Below are 12,690 nucleotides of genomic sequence, written 5' to 3' on the forward strand. Positions count from 1 at the left end.
CAGGGTACTGTTGTCCATGATGTACTGCCACCTTCTCCGGGGAAGACATATTGCTGCCCCATGTATGAGGCTGCTGGCACGGCCTCCTGTGGAGACCCGTGCTGATACTGCTCCCTCCTACGGAGCAGATCATTGTGGAGCAACTTCTCCATGAGTTGCTCCACATGGGAAAGTCACCCACGGAGGCTTCCCGATGATGGAGGGTATCCCTCCTCCCCTGACTCATCTGAGTCAATGGGTCTGGCAGACTTGTGTGTGGCCTTGCGTCCCGCCACGGTGCTTTGCTCATGCACCAGGTCTGCTCCTGCCGACTCTGCTGCCGGCGGCAATGTCGGTGAAACAGACAGTCGCCCGCTACCAGGATTACCGCCGTCTTCGGTAGCCGATTTCCCCGCAGACCGTCTCTTCACCTTCGACATGCTGGGTCCACGCCTGAAAATACAAATATTTTCTGAACCCGCAAATGACCGCAGACTAGTTTTAAAAACTTACCTGACGTTTTTTAAACCTAACCGCTGGGAGGACGCAGCGCCCCTGCCAGTCGGTCGTTGCACGTAGCTTTCAGACGTAATGACACGCACACAGACGGACGGCCCTTCTTCACGTAGTCACTCACGTGACTCCGAAGTAAAATGAAGTCTGGAGCCTTGCAAATCTGCCATGGTAACTATTATTACACCTTCCACCTGTAATAGTGGACAGGTGCCAACATTGTAGCTGCACTGTAACAGCTTTGTGAGAGCCACATCTAGCTTCAGAGCCCAAAGCTTCTGGCACTCAAGACAAATGTTGTCTGTGATCACACAGCTTCAGCATTATATGGTCGGCTCCACCAGTATTGAAAACAATACTGGAGCTGGTCTTGGAGCTTTCTACTACAGATAGCTGTTTAAATTTGCTATCACCATGCATGACATGAATATAACTGATCATTCGTCGTGAGTTTGCTGAGTTCAGTTAAAGTCCATACTAATCACAAACAAAGCTGTAAAAAAAAGTTTGGATTGTTGTAAAAACCTCTAGTTCACTGATATTCCTCACAGATGGAAGTCTCCCATCCTTCAGAAGCCAGTCTGGTTTCCATGTAGCTCCAGACCCACCACTTGTGCTAATTCCTCTGAAATGCTTACCAGTAGAACAGGGTAGTTAAAAAAGGCCATATCCAAAAATTACAGCTGAAGGAATCTCCCCTCAAAAATTGTAAAATATTCAATCATTAATGCACAATCTATGTCATCCAAGTCTGGAAGGAGGTGCTGTAATTGGTCATCTTCAAGAAAGGAGATAAGTCCTACTGTGGTGAGCACAGAGAGATCTTCCTCCTATCTGAAACAGACTAGAATCCTCCTCATCTACCCCCTACTGGTGGATAAATAGCTGATCTCCAACTGGCAGCATGGATTCCATCTATCAAGGCATATTGACCAGGACTTTCACAACCAGGACCTTTACAACATTATATCTCTAATAAAATATGCAAGAAACAGCATCACCACAATACATCACCTTCTTTGACTTCACTGAAGGCTTTAACACCATTAATCACAACACTCTTCTCAATTTCAGCTTCCCACAGGAAATAGTCTCCATCTGCTCCATGACAGCACGCAGGCTGATATTGGGGAGTCTACAACAGAACCCGTCTCTGTGAAGAAGGGTCTCGACCCGAAACATCACCCATTCCTCTCCAGAGATGCTGCCTGAGTTACTCCAGCGTTTTGTGTCTCTCTTCCGTGTAAACCAGCATCTGCAGTTCCTTCCTACACAGTCTCTGACCCAATGCTTTTCTCAAACTTGCTGGCTGCAATGTTGCACTTCACCGCCCACTAAATCCACCATTCACAGGATGTTACCAGGACTGAAGGGCTTGAGTTATAAAGGGAGACATGGAGGAGACCATCTTGGTCAATGATGGGACAACCAACTCCGTCTTCATAAGTGAGCCAACAAGTTTCTCTTCCCAACAGCATTTGACATAAAAAGCACTGATTCTCCAGCTGATGGAATGCAGGTAGTGCTCATCAAGATTTTCACACAGAGAGTGGTGAATCTCTGGAACCCTCTGCCACAGAGGGTAGTTGAGGCCAGTTCATTGGCTATATTTAAGAGGGAGTTAGATGTGGCCCTTCTGGCTAAGGGGATCGGGGGTATGGAGAGAAGGCAGGTACGGGATACTGAGTTGGATGATCAGCCATGATCATATTGAATGGCGGTGCAGGCTCGAAGGGCCGAATGGCCTACTCCTGCACCTAATTTCTATGTTTCTATGTTTCTAAGAGATTTGCCTATTTATGATTTGTCACTATCCTACAGCCAACTTCTGATGGGTGACCAACATGATACAATGATTAATACGCTGCAGAACAACAGTAGAACGTGTGCACAGCCTTTGAGACAGAGTGAGGACTTTGAAGATTACACACTATCACACCATCTTCCCCTTTGGCTGATTTTCCCTAATGGGGGAACTAAATAAAATAAGGGATCTTTGTGAATGAGTACCACTAGGCATGATTCTTTAAGAACTGCTGTTTGTGAAACAACTTTTTCTTACTTTGGCTGAGGAAGTTCACCATGTCCCCAACAACTCTCACCAACTTCTATAGATGCGCCGTAGAATGCATTTTATCCGCATGCATCACAGCTTGGTTTGGGAACAGCTGCATCCAAGACCGCAAGAAATTGCAGAAAATTGTGGACGCAGCCCAGACCATCAGCCAAACCAACCTCATTTTCAATGACTCCATTTACACCTCATGCTGCCTCTGCAAGGGCAGCAGGGCCGGATTTACCTATAAGCTAGACAAGCTTAAGCTTAGGGCCTCGAGGTCTAGGGGGGCCTCCGGCCAAGGCAGGACACCTACCGTTCAACTCTGGGCGGGCCCCCCTCTCTATCTCTCTCTCTCACCATCTCCCCCCCGCTATCCGTGTCCGGGCCGCCGGGCTCCGCTCGCTCCTCATCCGCCGGCACGGCAGGCCGCCTTGCACATGCGCGTTGCTGCGGCCTGCACATCCTCCCCCCTGCACATGCGCACAACCATCGCCAGCACATTATCGGCCGCCCTGCGCATGCGCACTGCAACGGCAACTGGTCGGCGCTGGGCACTTTCTCCCTCGCTTTGAATTGTGGGAGATTTGGCCGCCATGGCTGTCCAGTCGCTGCCTCGCCGCCAGCGCTGAAAACCAACGCGGAGCGGGCCTCACAAGTGGAACAGCTTAGGGCCTCTCTTCATCTAAATCCGGCCCTGAAGGCCAACAGCATTATCAAGAACGAGTTGCACCCTGGCCACTCCTTCTTCTTCCCTCTCCAGTCCTAGCTTCTGCAGCTTGTTCCACAAGAGCCTAGATCCACAACTGGTTTCATAGCATCCAGCAGTTACTCCAGCATTTTGTGTCTATCTTCTGTGTTAAGTAGCATCTGCCATTCCTCCCTACACATTCTCTTATGATGGGGGAAAGGGAGGGGTGGTCAGGAGAGAAAATCAAACGAAACACACCAGGCTGGAGCTCACTAAATATAAAGCAGGGGCTTTCAAAAACTGAGCTCATGCTACAAAGACACTCTACATACAAATTAATTAATTCCCTGTCCGTTTATACTGTGCCAAGCAGCACACAATTACAAAACATGAAACTGAATTTTGAACAACTTAATTTCCAAATTGAAACTAGTTGATTTTAGGAAATAGGGAACAAAAGGGCGCACCAATTGATAGCATTTAAAAAAAGCAGTACAAAATTCTTAAATCATCTTTAATATATCCCATTGTCATACGATTATTCAGTAGATTCAAAGGACATATATCATCAAAAAATTGTTTCATCCTGAATTCAGCATTGATGTACTTTTCTAACGGGTACTTTAGTTTTTAGTTTAGTTTAGAGATACAGTGCGGAAACAGGCCCTATGACTCACTGAGTCCGCACAGACCAGTGATCCCTGCAAATTAACACTATCCTACACACTCTAGGGACAATTTTTACATTTACCAAGCCAATTTACCTACAAACGTGTACATCTTTGGAGTGTGAGAGGAAGCCGAAGATCTCAGAGAAAGCTCACGCGGATCATGGAGTGAGCGTACACACTCCGTACAGACAGCACCCATAGTCGGGATCAAACCCGGGTCCCTGGCGCTGCAAGCTCAGCAACTCTACCGCTGTACCACCGTGCTGCCTCTCATGTTCTTTTTTTTAGAAAACACAATAAAAACCTGCAACAACCAGGTTCAGGAATAGCTACTTCCCCACAGCCATCAGGCTATTAAACCTGACTTGGACAAAACTCTGATTATTAATAAACCATTTTCTGTTATTTGCACTTGATCAGTTTAATTATTCATGTGTGTATATATTTATATCATGGTATATGGACAGACTTATCTGTTTTGTAGTAAATGCCTCCTATGTTCTGTGTACTGAAGCAAAGCAAGAATGTCATTGTCCTATACAGGGACACATGACAATACTCACTTGAACTTGAACTTGAAAATTGCTTACCAATGCCAACTTAATGTTCTTCATTCAACGACTGAAATATCTTCCAGATGCTTGCAAGTTAACTACAAACTCTTTTGAAGTTACTTTGGAAACAGTTGAAAGTGTTGGCATGTGAAGGTCATAAAGACTTACCGTGAGCGTCTGTTCAGTGGTGTCCTTATTCTTTTTAAAATGTGGGCTATTTTTATCAATCTGCAACAATACATTTTGATTATTTAGCTTTACTTCATGTCAGATATAAATTATCAGCAAATTCTGTTTAACGATATGATACAACTTTATTCATCCCGAGGGAGATTGGAATGCCAACAGTCCTAACACACAAGTACACGAAAACTTGAAATTAAAATTTAATTTAAAGTGAAAAAGTGAAAATGAAAAAAAAAGAAAAATACTTTTGTCTGGCTGCCGTGTGCACAGCGCCTTAACCAGAACCAATGAACAAACAAACAAACAAACGCAGGCTTATCCCCTGGGCAGAGGGTTCTAAAACTAGAGTGCCCCCCCCCCACACAAGTTCCCTCTTCGTTCTCCCACCGTCTCTCAAGGCAGCCCCCTACACCGGGTCCTCCAGTGTTCATTACGGCAGCCCCCGCACGCCGGGTCCCAATTGTCTTCCCCTCCCCGCCTCCCCCCTCACCTCACACTCATCGACCGCTGATCGCGCGTTATTAACATTGCTAAGGCCTGCATTTATCGCCCAATCACCAACAAAAATGAACTTAATTACAATTACGTTATTTCAAAGAGAAGCAAAAGATCAGCTGTCTTGGGCTGAACAGTTACAAATGAACTTTACTGCTGGTAAGTATGAGGTGGTATGAAGAACAAGTACTTTGTGAGAATATTAAAGGTAGGACACATGCAATGACACACAGCTGGACAAACTTGGATTGTTTTCTCTGGAATGCCAGAGGTTGAAGGGAGACCTGATAGAAGAATATAAAATTAGATAGTAGTCAGAACCTTTTATTCCCCAGAGTGGAACTGTCAAAGACTATAAACTGTACCACATACAGCTCTGGTTGCCACATTATAGAAAGGATGTGTTTGCATGGAGATGGACAGAGGAGATTCACCGCAATGTTGCCTGGGAGGGATAATTTCAGCTACGAGGAGAGATCGGACTAGTATGGTTTGTATTCCTTGATGTGAAGGTGTCTAAGGAGAGACCTAACTGAAATGTAGGAAATTCCGAGTGGCAACAAACTGATCCCATGGCAAAAGAGTCTGAAAAAGGAAGGATCTGTTTATCAGCTGTACGACTCCATAACTTCTGGTTTAGTGGCCAAAATCAACGTCGCTTATTGCTTCGACAATATCTAAAAATACTTGCAAGTGAAAGAGACCTCTAATTTATCCCAAAGATACATTTAATGGAAGATTATTAACCAACCTTAATGTATTCCACTTTCAGAAGATCCGAACCAATGGGATCTACGCAACTGATCAAATGAAGCTTCTGATCTGAGGAACACAAAACCATCACGTACAATTTTAATGTGTCCTCCTTTAATAGACCACAATTTAAAATATTACAATAAGGTAAAGGCAATCGAGAAATCTCAACGCAAGATAATTCCCCTGCGTCTTAGGTAAAATTAAAAATTACAGTAGTTCTTAATAAGCCAATTTTCAAAAAATTATTACAGATGCAACATGGAAACCGGCATTTCAGTCCATCAAGATCATGACCAGAGATCAATCATTCACACTAGTTTGATGTTATGCCATGTTCCCGTCCACTCCCTACACATCAGAGGCAATGTACAGAGGCAATTGACTGACAAACTCGCACGTCTTTGGGACGTGGGAAGAAACCAGGGCCCCAAGGAGATGGTCACCAAGGAGATGGTCACCAAGGAGATGGTCACCAATCCCTCTCACTGCACCTGTGGCGTGACCACCTCACTAAATATACTATTTGCAAAATATCCCACATCCTCACGGCTCCATAGCATATTCAGTCACAACTCCAACTGTTTTACAGTTTGCCCGGACATTTAGCGGGCCAAGCTAAATCACCAAAGATATGGATAGTGTAGTAAGGAACTACAGACGTTGGTCTAAACCGAAGATAGACACAAAAAGCTGGAGTAACTCAGTGGGTCCGGCAGCATCTCTGGAGAAAAGGAGTGGGTGACTTTTCGGGTCGAGACCCTTCTTCAGACTGAGAGTCAGGGGAAAGGGAAACAAGAGATATAGACAGTGATGTAGAGAGATATAGAACAAATTAATGAAAGATATGCAAAAAAAAACAATAATAAAGGAAACAGGCCATTATTAGTTGTGGTCTAGGTGAGAACAAGTACAGACAAAGACTCAACAAGGTGACTTTGAAGCTGGTATGACTTGGATGGAAGAGGGATGGAGAGAGCGGGAATGGAAGTTGGAGAAATCAATATTCATACCACTGAGTGGTAATCTGGGTTGTAAGATATTGGATATATCCCTGATGTCGCACTTCCTGCATGAGCAACATACAACTGCCATAGTCTTTATCCCACTCAAAGACAAAAAAAGAGGTAGAGAAAAGATAGAGCAAAGGGAAAACATGACACAGTCTTCAAAGGGCACTTTGTGAAATGGATGAACGCTTTCTTTATTCCTCAATGTTTTGTCCTCTGGCAGTGCAGTTCTGATGCACAAGTCAAAATAAAAAGAGGACGATATGTCAGTCAGAATTTCTTTCCCCTTGATCTTCAACATAAAGCCAGACCACAATCTTCATTTAGAACCAAACCTTGACAATCAATTAAGACAAAAATAGAAATCAGCAACGTGAATAATTGATACCTATGGTTAGTGCTAGGCTTAACCATTTACAAATATTTTAAGAGGCTAAGTACTTACCAGGAACTTCACAGTAATCACAATTGATTTTTTTCAGATATGATGTGGACGTTAAGTCAAATGTTCTCATGTTCACTTCTGTACCCAGCTGCGACACGCTGAAAACAAGCAGGGGCTTCTCCTGGTTGTCTTGCCGTGAAAGTTCAATGACAACCTAGCAACAAGATACCAAAGGAGTGCCCATTACTGAATGTCTGTAACACAAATCACTCACTCGCTAACTCAGGTGCACTCTTCTCAGAGTATCTTGAGCAACACATGGAGATCGCAAAGTTAAGTCATTTAAAATCAAAGAACCGCAAATGCTGGAGATCTGAAATAAAAGCAAAAAGCATTCAAGGTACTCAGCAGGTTCAGATAGTGTCATAACAGAAAGAGTTCACATTTCAGGACCATGACATTTCATCAGAGGTTGAAAAGCAAGAAAACAAACTGTGTCCTGCATCTCGGTGTTGAATTGATTAGAGTTATAAAAACAGCACAGAAACAAACCCTTCTGCCCACTGAGGCCACACCAACCATCAATCACCCATTCACACCAGTTCTGTGTTATGTGCAACTTAAAGAGTCCAATTCATGAAATACATGAAACATGAAATTAAAGTGACGAGTGGAAAGGCTTAGGGGATGGGCAAAGATTGGGAAGGGGGAGGGGGGGAGGGGGGAGTCAGTCTCAGTCTCAGTTTACCCCACTACAGAAGTGGGGTGGGGAGATTTAAAGTTTGATAGCCACAGGGAACCCACATATTTTTGGATGTGGGAGCTAACTCACTGAGGAAACCCATGAGATAACATGTAAACTCCATGCAGACAGCACCCAAGGTCAGGATCAAACCCAGATCTCTAGAGCTGTGAGGCGGTAACTTTACCCACTGCAGGGCCCTGCATGTTCCAGTGTGGCCTTTTGGTTTGATTTTTCCCTCTTCTCTAACTGCACTGATTCACCTACCAACCTGCTGGCATTGAAATCTAGACAACCTCGTCCTTGTTCCTGCACAGACCCTCTGTCTTTGTTCCTCCAATACTCTCCCTCTCAGCAGCACATCTGTTTTCTCACTTTACATGTTCAGGTAAAGCTTTGCTGACTTGAAACATTAACTGCCTGACCTGCCAATTCTTATAATAATTTTATGTTTTAATTTGCAAAGTTATTGCCATAATTTTAGTTCAGTTTATTGTTACGTGTACAGACGTACAGTGAAAAGGTTTCCGTGCTGTAATTGTTATATGGTTATATGGTTATATGGTTTTGTTGCGTGCTAACCAGTTCACAGAAAGCCTGTACATCAAATGGCCATGATTCTCACCCACAAGGCTATGGTCAGGTTCTTTCAATATTAGTACTTTTGTTACAACCTACAAGCCTGGCAGTCAACAACACAATAAGATAAGACTTAATGTAGAGAAATCAAACTGTCACTGATAAGATCCTAATATGGATTAGAGCGTTTCAAAACAGTGAGAGTTTTCATTTTAGTATTAGATATACAGTACAGAATACACATACCTTTTGGCCCACTGAGTCCACACCGACCAGCAATCCCGCACATTAGCACTATCCTACACACACATGGGACAATTGACATTTATACCAAGCCAATTAATCTACAAATGTGCAGGAAGGAACTGCAGATGCTGGTTATCACCAAAGATAGACACAAAATGCTGGAGTAACTCAGTGGGACGGGTAACATCGCTGGATAGAAGGAATGGGAGACGCTTCGGGTCGAGAACCTTCTTCAGATAGAATTAACCTCCAAATCTGTATTTAGAGTGTGGGAGGAAACTAAAGATCTCGGAGAAAAACCCCGCAGTCACGGGGAGAATGTACAAACTACATACAAACAGCATCGGTAGTAGGGATTGAACCCAGGCCTCTGGCACTGTGAGGCAGCAACTCATTGTCTGCAGTTTTGGTCTCTTAATTTGAGGAAAGACATTCTTGCTATTGAGGGAGTGCAGCGTGGGTTCACCAGGTTAATTCCCGGGATGACGGGTCTGACATACGATGAACAAACAGATCGATTGGACTTGTATTTAGAAGGATGAGAGGATATCTTATAGAAACATATAATATTATTAAGGGATTGGAGAGGCTAGATCCATGACAATTGTTCCCGATGTTGGGAGAGTCTAGAACCAAGGGTCACAGTTTAGGAATAAGGGGTAGGCCATTTCACCGTCAGAGTTGTCAATCTGTCGAATTCTCTGCCATAGAAGGCAGTGGAGAGCAATTCACTGGATATCTTCTGGAGAGAGTTAGATATAACTCTCGGGGCTAATGGAATCAAGGGATATGGAGAAAGCGGGAACGGGGTACTGATTTTGGATAATCAACCATGATCATATTGAATGGCGGTGCTGGCTCAAAGGGCCGAATGGCCTACTCCTGCACCTATTTTTGATGTTTCTATGTTTCTAACTCTACCGCTGCGCCACCGTGCGATATTGGATACATTTGGATAGTTTTCTCTGGAATGTCGGTGGCTGAGGGGAGATGATAAAAGTATGTAATATTAAGAGAGACAATGATAGGGTAAGAAAGCCAGAACCTTTTTCCCTGGGTGGAAATGTCTAATACTAGAGGGCATAGCAATAAAGTGAGAGGGGGGAAGTTTAATGGAGCTGTGTGGGGAAAGTTTTATTTACACAGAGAGTGGCGGGGGTCTGCAACACTTTGTCGGGGTGGTAGTTGAGGAAGATATGATAGTGGCATTTAAGAGCCTATTTAATAGGCACATGGAAGTACAGGGATATGGATCATATACAGGCAGGTATAATGCATGCCACAAACATTGTGGGCTGAAGGGCCCCTTCCTCTGCTGTACTGTTCTAAAGATAGACACAAAAAGCTGGAGTAACTCAGCGGGACAGGCAGCATCTCTGGAGAGAAAGAATGGGTGACATTTCGGGTCGAGACCCTTCTTCAGACTGGTTAGGGTTAAGGGAAACGAGAGATATACTATAGATGGTGATATGGAAAAATATAGAACAATGAATGAAAGATATACAAAAAAGGAAACAGGCCATTGTAAGCTGTTTGTAGGGTGAAAATGAGAAGCTGGTGCAACATGGGTGGGGGAGGGATAAAGAGAATGCCAGAGCTACCTGAAGTGAGAGAAATCAGTATTCATACCACTGGGCTGTAAGCTGCCCAAGCAAAATATGAGATGCTGTTCCTCCACTTTGCGTTTAGCCTCACTGTGACAATGGAGGAGACCGAGGACAGAAAGGTCAGTGTGGGAATAAGAAGGAGAATTAAAGTGTCCAGCAATGATGGCCCAGTCTGTGTTTGGCCACGGAATTTCCGCCACCTCCAACGGGATCCCACCACTAGCCACATTTTCCCATCTCCACCCCTTTCAACTTTCCGCAGAGACCGTTCCCTCCGCAACTCCCTGATTAACTCATCCCTTCCCACACAATCCACCCCCACCCCAGGTACCTTCCCCAGTAACCAGAAAAGATGCAACACCTGTCCCTACACCTCCTCCCTCCACTCTGTCCAGGGACCCCGACAGTCCTTTCAGGTTAGGCAGAGGTTCACTTGCACCTCCTCCAACCTCATCTACTGTATACATCGGCGAGTCCAAATGTAGACTAGGCGGTCTTTTCGCAGAACACCTTTGCTCAGCCCGTGTGAACCAACCTGATCTCCCGGTTGCTGGACACTTTAATTCTCCTTCCTATTCCTACACAGACCTTTCTGTCCTCTGTCTCCCCCATTGTCAGTGAGGCTAAACGCAAATTGGAGGAACAGCATCTCAAATTTTGCTTGGGCAGCTTACAGCCCAGTGGTATGAATATTGATTCCTCTCACTTCAGCCCATTCAGTCCAGCATTCCGTCTCTCTCTATCTCTCCCCCACCCAAGGTAAACTAGTTTCTAATTTTCATCTTACAAACAGCTTACAACGCCTGTTTCCTTTATCATCGTTACTTTTTTGCATATCTTTCATTCATTGTTCTTTATCTCTTCACATCACCGTCTATATCTCTCGTTTACCTTACCCCTAACCAGTCTGAAGAAGGGGCTCGACCCGAAACATCACCCATTCCTTCTCTCCAGAGATGCTGCCTGTCCGGTGAGTTACTCCAGCTTTTTGTGTCTATCTTTGGTTTAAACCGGCATCTATGGTTCCTTCTTACACAGTCTGTTCTATGTTCTATATGGGACTAGCATGGATGGACAAAAAGGCTGGCAGTGTCATGGTGGTCGAATGGCCTGTGTCTGTGCTGTACAAATCTAAGACTCAGACAAAACCAGTCCAAACTCTAAATCCATCATAATGAAAAAATACATGTTTTCCAAAAGCTGAATTATTGATAAAGAATACAAACCAATAGGGAACATATTAAAATTATTTCTACCTCCTTAACTTCAAACTTCAGCTGGAGATCTGTGAGCTCCTCGCTTGAAGTTTCGTTGTCTTCTTGCTGGGCTTCATCAGCCACTGCAGCTGGACTTGGCACGACAGCCCCTTCCCTTGCATCACTGAATTCCTCTTCAGATCCAAGTGAACCTAAGGAATACCAAGTCAACAGGATACTGCAAATGTATTGAACTGGCTTCCTTTCGTTGGCATTATACAGCGTGTATTATTGATGCTGTCTCAAATTTGGCAAAATACAAAATACAAATACATGGCACATACAATTGCCTGCTGCAGGGATAGAACCGGCAAAGCACTCGCTGGATCTATTCCTGTACCCCAACCAATATTAAGTCGTCAATCGGCGGGCCAGGACCCTCCCAGCAAACCGGCCCAACTTGCCCACCACAGATCGATGATGGAGGAGGTTTCGTCTGCTGCGGAACGATAATGGAGGCCTGGTATGGGGAGAAGGCAGGAACGGGGGTACTGATTGGAGATGATCAGCCATGATCACATTGAATGGAGTTGCTGGCTCGAAGGGCTGAGTAGCCTACTCCTGCACCAATTGTCTATTGTCTATTGGTAGGCCAGGCTCAAACACCGCTATCTAAATCAGCCCCAGAAACAGGAAAAGATCGGTGCCAGTGAGGGGGCTGGGGTCTTCCACCGTGACTGCACCTCACACCCACCTCTCCACATTTCATCAAGGAGGCCAAGCTGAGGAACAGCAAGCCCACAGCTGAGCAGGGCTCCACCATGCGGGAAAACCCACGTGCTTTAATCATTTTGCTTTTAATTACACATTGTTGTTTTAGTAACATTGAATTGAATGCATTTTCACTCATTTTTTAAGTAATCTTTGAATAGTGTTTCTGTTAAGCAGGCACCCAAGCTCAGTTAAAGATTCCTCCGTAGCCTTTAACAGACAAGCTATCAAAGTTTGTCAGGGCAGTTGGGGAATG

General features: G+C 44.6%; 1 protein-coding gene across 3 annotated transcripts in view; it reads right to left on the bottom strand.

The window, feature by feature from the left end:
* The window catches only part of vps13c (vacuolar protein sorting 13 homolog C), a 296,935-nt gene that overhangs the window by 181,723 nt on the left and 102,522 nt on the right, over nucleotides 1-12,690 (bottom strand). For all 3 annotated transcript variants that reach the window (XM_055662746.1, XM_055662745.1, XM_055662747.1), the window contains 4 exons: nucleotides 11,724-11,875; nucleotides 7,354-7,507; nucleotides 5,897-5,967; nucleotides 4,633-4,692 (listed from right to left, as the gene is read on the bottom strand). In XM_055662746.1, the coding sequence (XP_055518721.1) occupies nucleotides 4,633-4,692; nucleotides 5,897-5,967; nucleotides 7,354-7,507; nucleotides 11,724-11,875 (437 nt within the window). The remainder of the gene's footprint in view (nucleotides 1-4,632; nucleotides 4,693-5,896; nucleotides 5,968-7,353; nucleotides 7,508-11,723; nucleotides 11,876-12,690) is intronic.

This window comes from Leucoraja erinacea, chromosome 36, assembly GCF_028641065.1.
Source record: "Leucoraja erinacea ecotype New England chromosome 36, Leri_hhj_1, whole genome shotgun sequence".
Lineage (NCBI taxonomy): Eukaryota > Metazoa > Chordata > Chondrichthyes > Rajiformes > Rajidae > Leucoraja > Leucoraja erinaceus.